The sequence below is a fragment of the Battus philenor genome, unplaced genomic scaffold (assembly GCF_028537555.1).
Source record: "Battus philenor isolate CCGP_79_NKW_IND1 unplaced genomic scaffold, ilBatPhil1.0.hap1 SCAF_34, whole genome shotgun sequence".
Taxonomy (NCBI): Eukaryota; Metazoa; Arthropoda; class Insecta; order Lepidoptera; family Papilionidae; genus Battus; species Battus philenor.
The window spans coordinates 620,291-637,752 of record NW_027181698.1 but is presented as its reverse complement, the minus strand read 5'-3'; the positions used below and the strand labels follow the sequence as shown (position 1 = coordinate 637,752).

Sequence of the window (17,462 nt, the reverse complement as noted above, 5' to 3'; positions counted from 1 at the left end):
TAAAAATATTGACTTATTGCTTATGTTATTTTATTTATAGATTATTTTATGTTTATTTAATGTTACGTATATTTTACCTAACAGATACATGTTATGTATGTATGTGGGATTCTTACCCACTAACCCCCCCCCCCCGGTGGTCGCCCTCTGCGCTAAACGGGGGACCGCGGTATCTCCCGGTCAGGGATCGCTACGCGGTCTTCCCTCGCGCCGTGCTATTTTTCGATAGCCCGTCCCGGTGTATGCGTGGATACGCTACCTCCGATACCCTCGTGGTGCTATCACGATGGTTCGAGACCACGTCGAATTCACCACCATTCACCGGAGGGCCGTCGCGAGGCACGTCTCTGCGCTGATGGCGTCATCTCCGAGCGGGATCTGTCCTCTGCCGATCCCGTTCGGCCGCCTCCTTCTGGACCATGACGGTCTCACAAACAGAGGCCACGACCCTCCACGCCGAAGACCCGCTCAGCATCGCCGACACGACTGCTGGCAAGGAAAGGTCCTGTCCGATCTCGTCCGCCAGAATCCGCCGCTCCGACTGCCACGCCGGGCAGACCGCGAACGTGTGCGAGGCGGAATCCTGGGCGGCCGGAGACGGGCAGGATCGCTCCAACGACGCGTCTGCGCGCTTAGCGCTCTACCGAGAGCTTAGCGCGCCACGTCGCGAGCGCCTTGCGCCGTTCCTGCCGTCTGACCGCTTCGAGCACACGATCCGGCTCGCCACCGCCGTCTCGGCGGAGGGTGCGGACTCGGTCGTAGACCCTCGCATCCGACTCCGCCAGAATGTCCAGGGGCGGAAAGCGCGCCAGGACTGTCGCCGCCTCGAACGATATCGTGCGATATCCGCGTATGATCCGTTTGGCCATCCTCCGCTGGACGCTGTAGATCTTAGTTCTACAGCGTCGAATCGCCAGCCTTTTTGCCCAGACGGGCGCCCCGTACAAGGCTACGGACCGTACGACCCCTGCATAGAGGCGGCGGACTTCCTCCGTGGGTCCCCCGAGATTAGGCAGCAGTCTGTGCATGGCACCCGCTATCCTCTCAATCCGGGGGACGAGGCGATCGAAGTGCTCTTCAAAGCCCCAGCGACTGTCCAAAGTAAGGCCGAGGTACTTCATGTACCGCCCCACCGTGACATCGTGCCCACCGACGCGAACGCGCGAGTCGAGAGGTTCCCTCGTTCGAGGCAACCGGTGGAACCATAGCGCCTCGGTCTTGTTTGGCGCTATTTCCAACCCCAGCCCGCGTATTTTAGCGACGACGACTTCGACTTCGTTCCACAAGAGTGGTCCTAGGACCGACCCCTGCGGCACCCCGCACTTGATCTCCCTCCGGTTCCTCCTTCCGTCTTGGTCCATGTACACGATGTACCTGTCTCGCAAGTAGTCGCCGCTGACGCCTCGCAGGCAGGGAGGGACCTCGTGCTGGATTAGTCCCTCCCTTATCGCATCCCAGGGCAGTGTGTTGAAAGCGTTGACGATGTCGAGGCTTATCACCAACGCTACACCACCCCGACAAACGGCCTGCTTCGACAAGGACCGGACGCGCATGATCGCGTCGACGGTCGAACGCCCTCGACGGAAGCCAAACTGGCAGTCGGCGAGATCGGGACCGACACGAGACAGATGCTCGCCGATACGGGCGGCAAGTATCCTTTCGAACAGCTTGCCGCACTCGTCCAGCAGGCATATGGGACGGTACGCAGAGAGAGATTCTGCGGCCCTGGCTTCTTTCCTCAAGAGGACCAATCGTGCCTACTTCCAAGGCGTGGGGAACGTGGCTCGGCGGAGACAGCTCGTGAAAAGCTCCGCCTGCTTACCCCCCAAAGACGCCAGACTGAGTACCCAGACTCGACCCGGTATTCCATCGGACCCCGGCGCGATGTTTCGCGCTCTGAGGCGGCTCACGGCTCGATCCAGCTCCTGCGCCGTTACCCTCGTCTCATTCGTCCACTCCCACGGCTGTGCCGGGGAGCGCGCGGAGGGACTTGACCGATCATCCGGAAAGAGAGTATCTACTACCCTCCTCAGAAAGACCGGTTCTAAGGTCTCCGTCGTCGGGGGCATCCAGGGCCGGAGTTTTCCCACACCATTCGGTATGGACGCCCCCACGGATGCCAGTCGAGTCCCTGCAGGAGCTCGGCCCAGGACCGAGCCTTGGCGCTCGCTACTGCCTTCTGCAGCGCCTTTGTAACCGCCCGGTACTCCCTGTACAGTCTGGCCATCTCCTCCTCCGGAGCTCGCCTTCGCCTCCTTCGGGCTCGGGTGTACCGGCGGCGGCTCAGCAAGCAGACCTTGCGGAGTTCCGCAATTTCCGCCGACCACCAGTGCACCGCCTCGCGCTTGGGACGACCGGCCCGGGGCATCGAGACGTCGCAAATTTGCGTCCGTGTCTCCCGGAACCAGTTCGCTCCCCTCTCCGGTTCGGACAGAACCTCTTCGGCGTTCGGCCAATCGGCGACGCAGGCGGCGGCCTCTAGCCGGTCTTTGTCTAGCCGCTTCAAAAACCAGCATCGCGTAGTGCTGCCATCACGGCCGCTGAAGTCAGCGACGGGCCTGCGGATCGCAACATCGAATACGATGTGGCGATTGTCAGAAAGAGTGACCACCTCCTCTGCAACCCGCCAGCCCGATAGCATACGCATTGCAGCGGGAGTCACCCATGTTAAGTCCACGACCGACTCCTCCTGCCAGCACACGCATGTGCTGACGGATCCCCTGTTGACAAGTCGGAGATCCAGTCCGGCCGCCCACTCCAAGACGGTGTCTCCCTTCGGATCGTCCTTAGTATTCCCCCACGCCCTGCTGTGGGCGTTGAAGTCTCCAAGGAAGATCAACGGACAGGGGAGGCAGGCCGCAGCGCAGTCCGCCACCCTATCCAGGTACTCCTCGTAGTCGGCGCGAGACCTGCTGGGAGACACGTAGTAGCCTATCATGGCCAAGGGACTCCATTTAACGGCGACATAGCCCTGTCCCTTAGATAATAAGGTGCAGGGTGGGGTACCCTCTCCGCCCCTCCAGTAGAAAGCTACGGACCCTGAGTCGTCGCCGAACCAACGAGGGTGGTCAGGCACGTTATAGGGCTCCGCTACAACTGACAAGGCAACCCGAAACTCGTCGACGGTCTGCATCAGCAAGTGCTGAGCATTCCGGCAATGGTTCAGGTTACCTTGGAGGACTCTGAAGGGCGGGAATAGAGGTCTAAGCGACCTCCATGTCCGAGCTTACGCCCGGCGCTGCGGTCGGTGCCGCTGCGGCGGCCGTGCTGGTGGTCGCAGGCGGAGACTTTTTACTCCTTCTGCCTTTACCCGGCGTTAGGCCGCACCTCTTACCCAGCCGGTGGTTAGAGGGCAACCCAAGGTCTGAGCACAGAGGGCATTTGAGTGCGGATGACACGCACTCTCTTGCCTTGTGCCTAGACTCGCCACATGCGAAGCACTGCGTACTCCGGTTTACAGAGTTGGGACACCTGGTGCCGACCTGTCCCTTCTCCAGGCACCGGAAGTAGTGCATGGGTCTGGGTTCCAGGGGTGCCACCCTCACCGAACCCCAGCCCACACGCACGCTCCCCGCATTCACCAGAGCATGGACGTCCCCGACCTTGACGTCGTCCACCGAACAGCCGCCCGCCTCTGCCACTGCTTCCGCGACCTCGCCCGGACTGACGGCGTCATCGAGGTCCCTCAAGCGGATTTCGCTCGTCTTGACGGGGCGGCTGATCTTGACCGCCACATCGCGAAGGACCTCACGCATATTCGCCGCGAGGTCGTCTACTTTTGGGCCACAATCCTCTCCACTGATCTCTAAGAGGAGCGCTCCAGTCACGGCACGTTTTTGGCGCAGAGCCTCGATGCCGAGGTCCGCCAGCCTTATCTTGGCCTTCGCCGCCCTTACTACCTCTGCGTAGGTGGAGCTGGAGCCTTCCGGCAGCGTCACCGTCACGGCCGCCGTAGTGGGAGCTCGTTTCGCCTTCTTGGTCCCGCGGCTCCTGGGTGCGGCAGGCGGTTTAGCACTCGGACTAGGCGCGGGCCGTGATGCCGTCCTGGGTTTTCGGGCGACCTCAATCCAGGTGCCCTGAGTCGTGGTCGCCGACGCTGCCGGAAGCGGTGCTGTCACTGGAGGCAGTTCCGGCACAGGAGGAGGCGCAGTCTTTCTCCTGGGGCGCCCAGACCGCCGTGGTCGCGGCGGCTGCGATGCCGGCGGTCCTTGTGGAGGCTGCGGCGGTGCGAGCGGCTCGGGAGGGACGGCCGACTGAGTCGGACGCGGTCCAGTCCTACTGGCGGCCAACGGCGGCCTTATTGCCCTGTCGGGGAACAGTTTGGCCTCGAAGGCAGCCAGTTTCGATTCGATGAGGGCTCCAATGCGATGCATGAGCCCCTCTTCGGTAGACGCGGACGTCCTTGACACTGGTGCCGGCCGGGCCTGCGGAGGCGGAGGGGCAGCTGCCTTGGCCTGCTCCGTTGTAGCACTACGGACGCGACGAAGTTCCACCGTGAGGCTTTCCACTTTCGCGGAAAGGCTGGAAAGATGAGAACGCAATTCTGCGTTCTCTTGCTCTAACTTCTCGACGGTGGAGTCGCTCGCCGTCCTGCGCGACATCTCCTCCAATGCTGCCTTGACGTTCCGCGCAACGAGCCTCAGGCTACGCACGTATGTGCCCTTGAGGTTACTGGACCGGTCCGTCATCTTCTCGATAGCCGGGAGGTTGGCCTCTGCATATTGCCGGGGATCAGCACATGCTCGCATTTCGCGAGCCAACTGCTCCTGACTCGGGAGCCCTTTCTTCGACCTAGTGCGCGATGGCTGCACAGAGGGGTCGAAGAGTCCCTCCTCCTTACTGTCGGTTCCGCTGACCGTTTCCGTGCCCTCGGTCTCCTGGGCAGAAGCAGCCGCGTATTTTGCGGCCACAGCACCAGGGCTCGGAGGCTTGGATTTTCTGTTACTGGCCCTTGAGGGCGCGCCAGGGCCGACCGATGCGCGAGAGGCGTCTGATCCGCCCTCGCTTTCTCCGGCCGTACTCATCGCCAAATCGGCGGAGCGCATAGATCGCCCGCGCTTATCACGTACCGGGCCTGATGGACGGCCCGGCACCTCCGGCTCTTTTAAGTTTTGGGCCCCGGATGTTAACGGCCCAGCGGCAGACGCTGAAGCGTCGCCGCGACGCAAGTTTTTGCCCCCCCCCCCCAGATACGGCGGGGCTGCCTGGGCAAAGCCCAGGGGTGGATTCCCCAGCATCGCTGGTACCACCCTGGGCAAAATTAGTTTGTTTAACTGCGTCCATTTTTTTTTTGCTTGTGGGCTGAAGTCTCTTCTAGCCATTCATCCCATCGGCACGGTCCAACCTTGGGATAAGGGTTATTTTTGAAGAGGTTTTCTTCCTCGCAGCTCCGTACAGGTACGGAGCCCCCGGTCCCAACTGGGATTACGGGTTGTCCGGTGTCGGCAGAAGCCGAGTGCAGCTGGCACATCACCGCACTGGTCACATCCTCTGTCCCATCTCTTAAAGATGGGCACGGGATGCTACCTCAAGCCTGAGCGGCTCGTCTCTGGGACTGTGCAGTTCTTGGCCGTTTCTCGGTTCTGGAAAGAACCGATGGTACGCCCCTAACCCTGCCAGTTTTGGTCCACGCCGGAACATGTCCGATACCACCCATATCTGGGTGGCGTTCCCCTATCCGCCACCCGGGGGACGCGCCCGATGGAAGGTCTGGCAACTCCACACGGGGGGGAACTCTGATCTAGATCAATATAACAACGGCACACGTTAAAAGTTTTCTTTAATTTTATTTTTAAGTTTTTATTTTTATTTGTCATTGTCATTGAATTGTTAATGACTCAATCATAATATAATTTGTATTAATTTATCATTTTAACCGGCAAAAGTAAACTTTATTTCTTAACGTACTTAATTTCATTTTTTTATTTAAACGAATAGAAAAATAAAATAAAACCAATTATTAACATATTAACTTCTTTAAAAGATGTTTTTTAATAACACAAGAAGCTCCATATGATCCAGAGCTAGGTATATATGATGGTAAGTGATGTGTTTCATAGTATACCATGATATACGTAACAGTATTTTTTTTATCACTAGTGTCTATATCTCACAAACATTAGCGTCCGTGTCTTTATTTGACGTTTAATATTTCCGAAAAAAGATTTTTTTTGCTTACGTTTTGCATGTCTCATTGTTTACTAAGCCACTTGATCTATTTTAGGAAACAGATTAAAAGACTTACATCATAAACCATTTAAAACTAAGTTGAAGTCAATTAACTACCACGATTATTTTTTTTAAATCATTGGTGTCTTGTTTATTTTTAACGATGTCCAGTTCTAACAATGTCCAGTTTGTAAAATGACGGTTCGTTCATCAGAGTTATTTTAGTTATACATTACTATAGATAATTTGTAGACATAGTTTTAAGGAGTATGTACAAACGTCGAAGAAGTAACAGTGCCACGTAATTGTTAAGAGGAAATGAATTCCGAATTTTGTACATATATTGGAATATAGCTCGGAAGTAGTGTAATTTATTTTGATAATTAGTCATTAATTTTATGACTAATTTAGAAAGGGACTAATATATAGCTACTTCCGCTATGCGGCAGTAGTCGTGCAATGAAGTGCACCGCCCGCCAGCCCGCTGATAAATGCGCGTGCGGCAAACAATGCGAAACACAACTGCCACCCTTAATTCACTCTACACGTGCTTCACCCCTCCACGGGGCATCCTCAGGACATGTTACACCGACCAGTGCCAACCACCGAGTCCTCGATTGACTCGGTTGTTACATCTCAGTTGTTTATAATTAACTTCCGCAAGGTAACGCCTGAATCTATTAAATATTTTGATTAATTATTGATTAAAACATTGTACATATATATTAAACGCATTCATTCATTTCGTTTATGATCATTCACATGTGCTTGGGATGTTTGTTATGTTAACGTCTAGAATGCAACAAAATTTACTAAGAATCATATAGACTAAAATATAGTTTTTAAAATTGATTTGATACATTTAATTTAAATTTATTTCTACTCTGTAGTTTATACTAATTCTTACCCACAAAGATATACAAATTACATAGTTGCATAGGGTCGAAAGATTCTCGCGTGGTGACCACGAGCCGGTAGACGCGGCGTAGGTAGGCCCCCCACTAGGTAGGCCGACGACAGGCTTAAGGTTGTAGGAAGTCGCTGGATGCGGGCAGCGCAAGACCGGCCATCGGCGCCATATTTAAGGAGGGGGGGGGGGCTATGTCTTGCAGTGGGCGTCTATCGGCTGGCCAAAAAATATATCACTAATGATATAAATATAATTCATATCATTAGTGATTGTATAATAAATTTAGAATTAAAAATATCCTTTTCCTTTTCCTTTCACATTCATTTCTATTTATACTTTACTTTTATAAGGGAGTTATTTAATAAAATGAAATAAATCGACCTATTATTCTTTTAATTGTATTTGTTCTTCGTTCATACGTTTGCATATAATTAAGTTCATTCGGTTCCTATGCAAATTTTTGCTTCTTAATATATGTACAATTAACTCGGTAACTTTGTAAATTGTTTTACCACTCTTCGTGTAATACATTCAATAACATTTGCTCATCTTGACCCATACATATCATTCCCAGGTTAAGACAATGACGTAGATTAGGTATCATTAAATTAACATAAAATTAAGAATTGTTTTGGTTCTCATATAATTAATTTTGTTAGTAATAGCCTGCGATGGTAAAATGCGTTAGCCTAGAAATAATTCATTTTTAAAACATCTCGCTAAATATCAATTTGTTGTTTACGAATGAATCGGCGGCGTGGACTGGCATATATCCTTTCCGAGAGAACGTCCAACGTGCTCCTATCACAAAAATAGCTTAAGTTATTGTCTTTCAAACTCATATAGTGTAATATTAAATACTTATTTTTGATTTGTTTCAAAAATTGTATAGTATTTTATTGGTCTATGTGACAGTTATAAAGGATAGAAAAATTATTAAAAACTTTAAGCTCGAATCGAGTTTAGTAATTATATAGTGTTTAGCTTAACCAGTTCATATTAAAATAAGTAAAAACAGCACGAGATCGTGATACGAACTACATAATTTATTCAAAATATAAACTACTTTTTATAATTTCTGGGAGTTTACAGTTTTGTTATGATATTTTTATTACCAGTTACCTATGTAATAATTTATAAACAATGAAACTGGTTGGTTTTATCTGTAGTTTCTATAAATTACAATATGTTTCCTTTATCTGTTATGTGATAGCTTGTTATGTTTAAGCAGTAAAATTGAGTTTACAAATATTTTGTTGTATTATATTTCGTGATAATAAATGTTTGTTTTGCGAAATGTTATTTTATTTATTATATTTCTCGAAGTCGTTGGCTCATACAGAACAGCCCCCGCTGTTCTACACGTCTTTGTTTCATAAAGCTTCTTCTCCAAAACTGAGAAAATATTCGATATTTGCCAAGACGATTGACATATTCTGTGTAGTTATTACAATAGCATGTACATTTACATGTATAATATTTATACATAGGCTGATTCGACGATATTTGTCTTATAATGATGATAAATAGAAAAGTTATTGTCATTAGAATTTTTTTCATTATAATCTCTTTGGCTCAATAAACTAAACGAACCCTTTGTATTTTTCTCGTATTTACTTTTCTACTGTGTAACTATATTAATTAATATTGATGTTATTTAAATCTCTTAAATAATATATATATTTAAGATATATATTATTTAAGAGATTAAATAACATCAATGTTGATTTGAATTTTGAAATAGTTGCTAAAAAGTGTTTAATTAGTCAAATTAGATAGTCATTTCGTTCACTATGTATACGTAAAAAAAATTTTAGTTTTTTTTGCTAATTACTATACGTATTTACGTCACCGCGTGCGAGGAGTTGATGTCAGGCTAGACTATGATTTGTAAAGTTTTTTTTAAAGTTGTTTTTTTATGATTTATGGCAAAAAATCTGCTAAGAACCAGTTTCATCTCTACTTACAGTAAACATATGTTGCCAACACCAGCAAGACATTTACCTTATAAATTCAATTTATAAAATCGAAGTATCGTATTCTGCTAAGGATTTAAACAAAAACAAGAATTACAATATAACTTCTAACGTTCACCTAGGGCGTTTCGAAATATAAACACAGTAAAAATAAACAAAAGAAATAGATCTTACGAAGATCCGCTTACACCACTTTTGAGTAAAACAGCGTAAGTAACAGACACGGCATAATTATTTTGAAATCCGTCACTCTTTTGTTGATGGTTTATGCAATTAAAGAATTTACGACTCTTAATATGTATATTAGAAGTTGTTAACGACATGTTTATTGACAAAGTTGATATAAATAATATTAGTAGTCAGCCTATTCTACAAAATAAAAGTAAAGCGATATGCGCTGAAACTACCTATTACATAAAAATTGAGTGACTCTAAATAACAAGTATATAATAAAATATAGAGATACCATATTAGTAATTAATTGATGAGTCCACTTGGAACAGGTAGATCGAACCAGGAATGAGGAGTTTTTGAAAACGAAGGAAAAACTGACCTTAAAGTTCTGGAGTAAAACCCACGGAACGACAGCGTAGGACATCCATCAACAAAGTAGAAAGACGGCCGTGTTCATATCGCCGGAAAATGCTCCATAACGAAGGCATAAGCTCACAAGTGGACACTGTACGGCTAAAATAATTATGTTGATAATAAAAAAAAATAATAAAAATAATAATTGTTATAACGCTACCATTTCATCAAAACACCGTCCTCATGTACAGTTGAATAGGTCTCTTATAAAACATTATTTAAATTATATCTTCGCTATCACACTTGGAAAGGTCAAAGCCTGTACTGCGCCATAAAACTGTACAATTTCAACGAGGAGAGAGTCCAAGTTACACTGGTCTTTTGAGTGACATGTTGCGTGGGAGTACCGAGGTAAAGGAGGTTTTTTGTCACTCATGTTTCAGTGACAAACACCTACGTAAAAATACTGTGTAACACTATATCGTAATGGACTCCAGAACTGTACAATATTCGCCGGACATAGGCTAGTAATAATGCATTTACACACCTCTGCCATTTACATTGTACGGATTCGCTTTCTATATTTTACATACATTTTTCTTGTTTAGCATATAACTAGGCATATGAATAAGATTAATTTATTTTTAATCTATGATTTAGAATGTTCTTGCATAGGTTATTGCTTAGTGAATAGACGATGTTTTCGACAACTATCGCAAAGATATCTGAAAATCAAACAAGTAAGGTAATTGGACTCCAATGTTGTGAACTGATTAAAAAAATTATAGAAAAAAATATATATCAATTGTACTTTGCGATCTTTTTGAAAAAGTAGCAGCATTTGAACATCTTTAACTCTAGTAATATTAATGCCCTCTACAATCACCAGTCCGGTAAACTCAGTGAAGAACAATCACAAAAGCAACAGACGACCTTAACAAGATTAGATCGTAAAATATAAAAGCTGTGCAGAAACATAGTAACATAAAAGTCGTCGGAAGACGCTGTATTCAGACCGGACATATTAGAAATATATGCGGAAGCTTATGTACAAAAGGAAACGTTCTACGGTTGAAATGATGATGATGATGAAAATAAACAAGTTCACATTATAATCACATTCATTTCCTTACGAAATTACGGTTAAATATCCTTGTATTTCTCTGTTAATATTAAAAATAAATCTTTTAATATCCTCCGATGTTTTCTCGAGTTGCATTCGCCGTTTGTACGTAATCTATATATAAATAAAAATAAATCATTAAATGTGTTGTTAAGCGCAAAACCCGATGTCTTGACCAATTAGGCTCACTGTTTCATTCGCGTTATTATTTAAGACACAAGAAAGATTGAGGAGAGAAAAAAAAAGAAAAACTATAAAGAAAACATCAGCCTGTTTAAAACACAGACTAAAACAAAACACCCGTCAATCGAAACCAAACAAAGGCATGTTAAGATGAAGAAGGCTATCGTGTACATTATAATGAAAATATAATCTTACACATTTATCACCAACTACTCACATTAATACCGATTATGTAATGTACGAAATAGAATACATATTTTTACAAAAAATCGTTGTTCATAACTGAAAAACGACCTATTTTTTTGGTATGCGATTGGCTAATTACATTGAACAATATAAAGTTTGCGTATTAGTGGCAGTATTTAGAATATCAAATCAATCAAAAATAAAAAATAAACTATGAAATGGATCTGTGTCCAATTGTGGACGTACTTCCAAATGATAATGATATTGAAACAAATGTTGTCGTTTGAATCCATAGACGCCCAATGTAGTGTAGTATAATGGTACGCAGAGAACCCCGCTGCCCATCCTCTGGAAACTTGTTTGTGGGCAGTGAGTTATATAATATACTATCCCGGGACCCGAACCCGCGACCTACGGTCGCAGATCTCTGCTCTCTAGACTGCCACTGAATCAAATGTGTTAAATAATAATTAATATGACAGCAAGGTTTAAAGGGGGATTTTCACTAGCGAGATAAATTCTGTGAAATAGGTACACAACACAGTGAACAAGCTCGTGACATCTTGACAAGCTACGTGAAAGGTGAAACTGAAGGAAGGCCAATGTTAATGCGCCCTACTTTAATCATGTTATATTCATATAAAAAGCTTGAAGATATGCGACGTCATTTAATTCATATAACACTTATTATATTACTATATGTAATTCGTTTGAATAAAAATAAGGCACTTAAAAAATAATAAATTTTATTTAAATTTAAATTTTCCAACTACGATTTAGTTAATTATGTTAAACGTTATACCTACAGAGTCTTTTTAACTTGTTTATTCCTTTTTTTGTTAATACACTTTTATTTTTATCTTAAAAAAACATACTCTTAATTCTATCAACAATTCTTAATTAATTGTAAATAATAACGAAAAATCATAAATATTATACTCGTAAATATGATTTATGTATTTTACACAATAAAAGATATTTACACAGTTTCCACATTACTTCGAATCCTGACCTCTTTCACGGGCTCACAGTCGCCCAGCGAGCTATAGTAAAGGCTATGTCCGGGATTTCTCTAATAGAGCGGACCAGAAATGAGCAGACCAAAGACCAACAGAAGTAACCGGGATAGACCAGTTGATTGGCATGTTAAAGTGACATTGGGAACCTTTGTTTAAAGATCTGAAGCGGAGGTCAGGAACAACATGCGTGGAGTATGGTTTCTACAAATTAAACAGACGACAGCCCTACTAACAACTAGCCCTATTGTATTATCTATAAGAGACCTGTCTACTATAAAATGTTAATGATAACATAGAATATTAAAATACGTACCTAAGATAAGCGACGAAACTATTGATTTCTCTAATGCCTGCCGTTACCTGTCTATATCTCAAAGGCATTTGTATAGAGGCGTGTGTACACTAATACAACATACTCCATGTTATCTACTGTATCAATCAATACAAATGAAATACACACACATCTTAGTCCAATACAGCCACGAGGTTACATAGTGCATTGAATATTACGATGGTTATATTCAATGCACTATGTAATATAATATAAGGTTACGCTAGTCTTCACTAACTGCTTGATTCGATGCAAATATTTATTGTATTTGGTCGGCCTTTGTGCAACAAGCCACTTTGTGTTATCCAATAGAATGAATTTCTAAAAAATAAAGTTCATTCAACACTTTACTTTCATTATGTAGACTTAAACTGGAATGTTACTTTATAAAAAAATGTAATTGAATATTGTATTTTCTTTCAAAAAGATACAATACAAGTTAATAGTAAATATAATAAAGATTTAAAGGATTTTTTCACAAGTTTTATTTATATGGACTCTTAAAAAAATATTAAAAAGTAAAACAGACCATGAGCGCCGTTGACGGCGGACACGAGAAACGGAGAACGGACCTAGCGATACTCCTTTCCCTCGTCTCGCTGCGCGCATACCTAAGGCGCGGTACAGCGGTTTCGGTTGCACTATTTTAGGCTACATTGCTATCATAAAATTACAACTACAAATAAGTTTATTTCCCATCTCGTGCACCAATACTACATCCCCAAAAAATTCAAAACCTTATGGTTATCTTAATATGTTGGTTAGTCTTTGGTATATATCATCCCAGTATATCTATCGGCCGCTATACAGTAGTGCGTAATCATCGTTATGTTGCGGTTTGGAAGCACTGTAGCTTATGTTTATATTATCCTAATGAGATGCAACAGATCATCTAAATGGTGCATACACAAACGTTATGTCGAGGACAATATGTATCTATATTCCACCTATTTACCGTTTCGTCGCGATATCTCTGGAACCATAAGGAAAAAGAAATTAGTTGTCCATCTCCCGCTTCGCGTATCCTGCACTACTTGCGGATGTAATTATGTATGATCCTTTTTTGTAAATTTTAAACATGCAAAAAAAATATTCTGGTTAAGTTTTTTATTCGTAAAACCTATATTAAAACGCACTTTTATGAACGTTTCCTCAATCCCGTTTCTGGTAGAATTACGTACAAATATAACCGATCTTTATATAGCAAAATGAATATTTTTTTCCAAAATTAGTATATAATTGGAAATCTATTCTGAATTTTATAATTTACAAAAACCTACTTTTACATAGTGTACTACCTACTTTTTAAAAAGCGATCTCAAAGTAAGGAATGATGGCTTAAAAGTCATTGTTTCTAAAAAGTTACTCGCCCTAATATAACGCTTTTATATAACGGTCAATACAGTTGTAAGACAATAAATAATTCTCTGAAACGTATACAAATCATGTAATTATTTTCACTTTATCCTCATTTTCAGACTCATTTCTAACCATAAAAGCAACTTATTGAAATTGTTTTCTCAGAACGTTCCAAAGCGATTCGGCTTCCTCGTATAAGATACTTCTAATTTGAATATATTGAAGCAAGGTAAAATGTTCACTAATAAGAATATTCGAAGTGATTTCCGAATTGAAACGAATTCTAAGAATAGGTCGATTGAATATAGAATCTGTAGATATTTTATTACTCGTAATGGCATGGAAGAAATTTTTATTTCTATTTATATAACCTAGTTGTCATTATATACTTTTTAATTTGTGTTTATAGATTAAAAATTCTTTTTTATTCAGTTTTAGACAATGGCCAGATATTAGCCTCCCACATAGATGTCCGATAAGACTGATTTGAAGCGGCCTGCGTCCGGTGTTTTCCGAAGAACTTAATTTATTAATTTACTCCTGGACACAAATCCAAAACCAAATATTCCTCGAGTCGATCAACAAAATATTTTTAATAGCACACCTTTATATAGATGTATACTCGTATACCGTTTCTCCAGTATCTGTTGGAATAAATAAATTTTAAATTTTGCACGTCCTGTTCGGAATTAAAAGGATATAAGACAATAACAGTGTAGAAGCCCGCTGCAAAACTTTCCCCAAAGGTCGCCATGATGGCCGGTCTTGTTCTGCCCGTATCCAGTTTCCCCGTGACCTTGATAATATCTTCCTTATTTATCAATATAACTACAGAGATAACTCAAAGGTGTGTATTAAGTGCTTTCCAGAGTTTTTTCTATAAATTTGTATAAAGATTACTAAATATAAGACAATCTATTTTTCTTGACGGCCTTTGCCATTGTAATTGTTACATAGAATCGGTAATATATCAAAAATTGTTTGAAAATAGAATGTACAAGAATCGTAGGCAGTGTTTGCGGTACCTTCTTTTTCTTCTTCTTTTCGGCCGATAGACGCCCACTGCAAGGCATTGTCACCCCACAAAGATGACCACGGTGGCCGGACTTGCACTGCCTAAAACCTTAATCGTGTCGTCGGTCCTCCTTGGAAACGCACGCCGCGTCTACCGCTTCGTGGTCGCCATTCGAGAACCTTTCGGCCCCGACTGCCGCCGGTTCCACGAGCAATGTGTTCCACCTATTGTCACTTCAAACGAGCAATTCTTCAAGCTACGTAACCATAGTTCTTCTGTGGATCTCCCGATTTCTGATTCGGTTTCGAAGCTAAACTCTGAACATAGCTTTCTCCATTGCTCTCTGTGTAACCTCGAAATTATCCTCATGTCCTAACATGAATCCCTAAGTCATCACCAGCAACACACAATGATCATAGGCCTTCGACTTCAGGCATTGCGGTATTTTGGAGGAGAAGATGTTTCGGAGCTACTCGAACGCTGTCCTTGCGAATTGAATTCGGTTAGTGATCTCTTTCTCGAAGTTGGACATAATAAGTTGGACGTTTTGTTTGTACATCTACACTCACTAAAAAAGCATAGAATATATCGGATATTATTATACATAGCATTTGTTATTGCCATTTATTATAAAAGATTTACTTCACTTTTATTTTTTATCTAAAATCATTGTTACGAAAGTGTATAATTTAGTTATAATTAATTTAACCTAAATAAGATTGTTCATGTATTTTTTTTTATTATTATTTAGAGATCCGTTAGTTCTATTTTATTTACATATTTATTTGTACTTTGTTAAATTAAACTGATGTTAACTTATGTTTTGCTATAGGTATGCCTATTTGAAATAAATAAATAAATAAAGAAGACAGTCGTTGCGTAAATAATTAATTGAATACTAATAGAATTGAAAAAATGAAACAGACGTTTTTACACACACAACATCAATATATTTTAATAGAATACACATTTTGTACATATTTACAATAGATAATTGTAGTTCAGATAATTGAAAAAAAGTTACGTAGCAATTTAAAGACATATTTTTATACGAAAAATGTCACAAGCAAATGGATAACCTTAATAAAGCAAGTCATAGACGCAATAATATTTAGTTGATATTAGAAAATAAGTTTTTATTATTACTAATATAACATAGCTCAAATGAAACAAACGGAATAATGAAAAAAAAGGATGGATAGAAAATATAAAAATAATGGCAGGAAGTGAATGAAAAAGAAAGCTTTGGATAGAGACGTCTGGGAAAAGGTGGAAGAGGCGTTTACCCGAGAAGGGCTTCCGATTAAAGGTATTGAAGTAAATATAGATAATGAATAAGATAAAAATAAAAATAAAAATAACTAAATGCTTTTATAAACTTATAGTCAAAAAGTTTCACATTTATATTAAGTCATGTTAATATAAAATATACTAAAAAAATTATAGATTGACAATATTACATTTTTTACATAGTACGAAATATTTTTTAGATTATTTTACGTCGCAAAAATTCATTAAGCATATATAAGTAAACATTACAATTATTTCCTTTTCACTAATAACATGATTCTTTAAACGTATTTCAGAATACTTTTTATCTACATTGGTTTATTTATAATTATCCTAGATAGAAATCAGTTTATTACAAAATTGTATTTGTAAATTAATATACATTTTTAAAAATTGAATAATCACGCAATTTTACAAACAAAGAATATAATCTTGGTATACTATCAACATAAAGAGATTTGATATTAAAACCAAAATTGCTAAAATAAAAACTCAAAGTAGTAGAAAGTTTCCTAATATTATTATTGAACATTAACATTATGACGTTTAACCGTTGTTTGAAATATAATTAAAATATTTGATATAATTAACCCTTATCAGTCGTAAGTCACCACGCACGTGACAACAGTACTTTGTCGATGCGGTCGTAAGTCACGTAGTAGGTGACAAGACGAAACATGTCGAAACTCGCTCTGTGTGAAATGCAGGCACTATTGTCTTATTAATTAAATATCGGTAACAGAGCAATTGACATCTCCAGTTATATATCAATTTACTTTTCTAATTATTTTTTAATATATTGAGCCCAAATAAAGAGAATTTTATGAATTTCGATAGTGATGGTGGCAATGAATGTTTTGAAAACAATTCTCAAAGTGATTTTAAAAATTCTAAGAGAAGAAGAATTATGCCTATAACTTATTCAAGTGAAGAAGAAAGTGATGTAGAAATAGAAAATGTTGATAGTTCGGACGATGATTGGATCGGAATCGAGAGTAATGACGATAGTCTCCCTACTAGCATACCTTTTACAAATATCAATCGATATCAAATATATCACTTGTAAACATAACAACAAAAAACCAATGTCTCATACAAGCTTTATTCGGAAATTAGTTATGTCACTAATTGGGAATTTTCGTGACGTGACGTGACGGTGAAACTGCAGGATATAGAACGCCATCAACAGCAGACAATGAGGAGAGATTAGATGGAAAACTACATATTTTGCAAGTTTATGCTAAAGGAAAACACAATGACTGTTTAGTATGTTCGAATCGTAAGTTTCCTGGAGGAAGAAGAACAACAGTATACTTCTGTGAAACGTGCAGCAGAAAACCATTTCTTTATGTTGGAGACTGTTTTAAAAAATAT

The 17,462-nt window shown here is 41.5% G+C and overlaps 2 protein-coding genes across 2 annotated transcripts; both read right to left on the bottom strand.

Moving 5' to 3' along the window:
• Positions 1–2,044: 2,044 nt before the first annotated feature.
• On the bottom strand, positions 2,045–3,133 carry LOC137927575 (uncharacterized). Its single transcript, XM_068771350.1, has one exon. The coding sequence runs from the start codon at positions 3,131–3,133 to the stop codon at positions 2,045–2,047; it is 1,089 nt and encodes a 362-aa protein (XP_068627451.1).
• Positions 3,134–3,203: 70 nt separating this feature from the next.
• On the bottom strand, positions 3,204–5,470 carry LOC137927574 (uncharacterized). Its single transcript, XM_068771349.1, has 2 exons — positions 5,319–5,470; positions 3,204–5,250 (listed from the first exon to the last, which is right to left on the bottom strand). The coding sequence occupies exons 1-2, from the start codon at positions 5,468–5,470 to the stop codon at positions 3,204–3,206; spliced, it is 2,199 nt and encodes a 732-aa protein (XP_068627450.1).
• Between the last annotated feature and the right edge of the window lie 11,992 nt (positions 5,471–17,462).

Coding starts and splice junctions, on each gene's coding strand:
- LOC137927574 (XM_068771349.1), bottom strand. CDS start 5,470: ATGTGCCAGCTGCACTCGGCTTCTGCCGACACCGGACAACCCGTAATC. Junction 5,251..5,318: donor CCGTGCCGATGGGATGAATG/GCTAGAAGAGAC, acceptor AATTTTGCCCAG/GGTGGTACCAGCGATGCTGG.
- LOC137927575 (XM_068771350.1), bottom strand. CDS start 3,133: ATGCAGACCGTCGACGAGTTTCGGGTTGCCTTGTCAGTTGTAGCGGAG.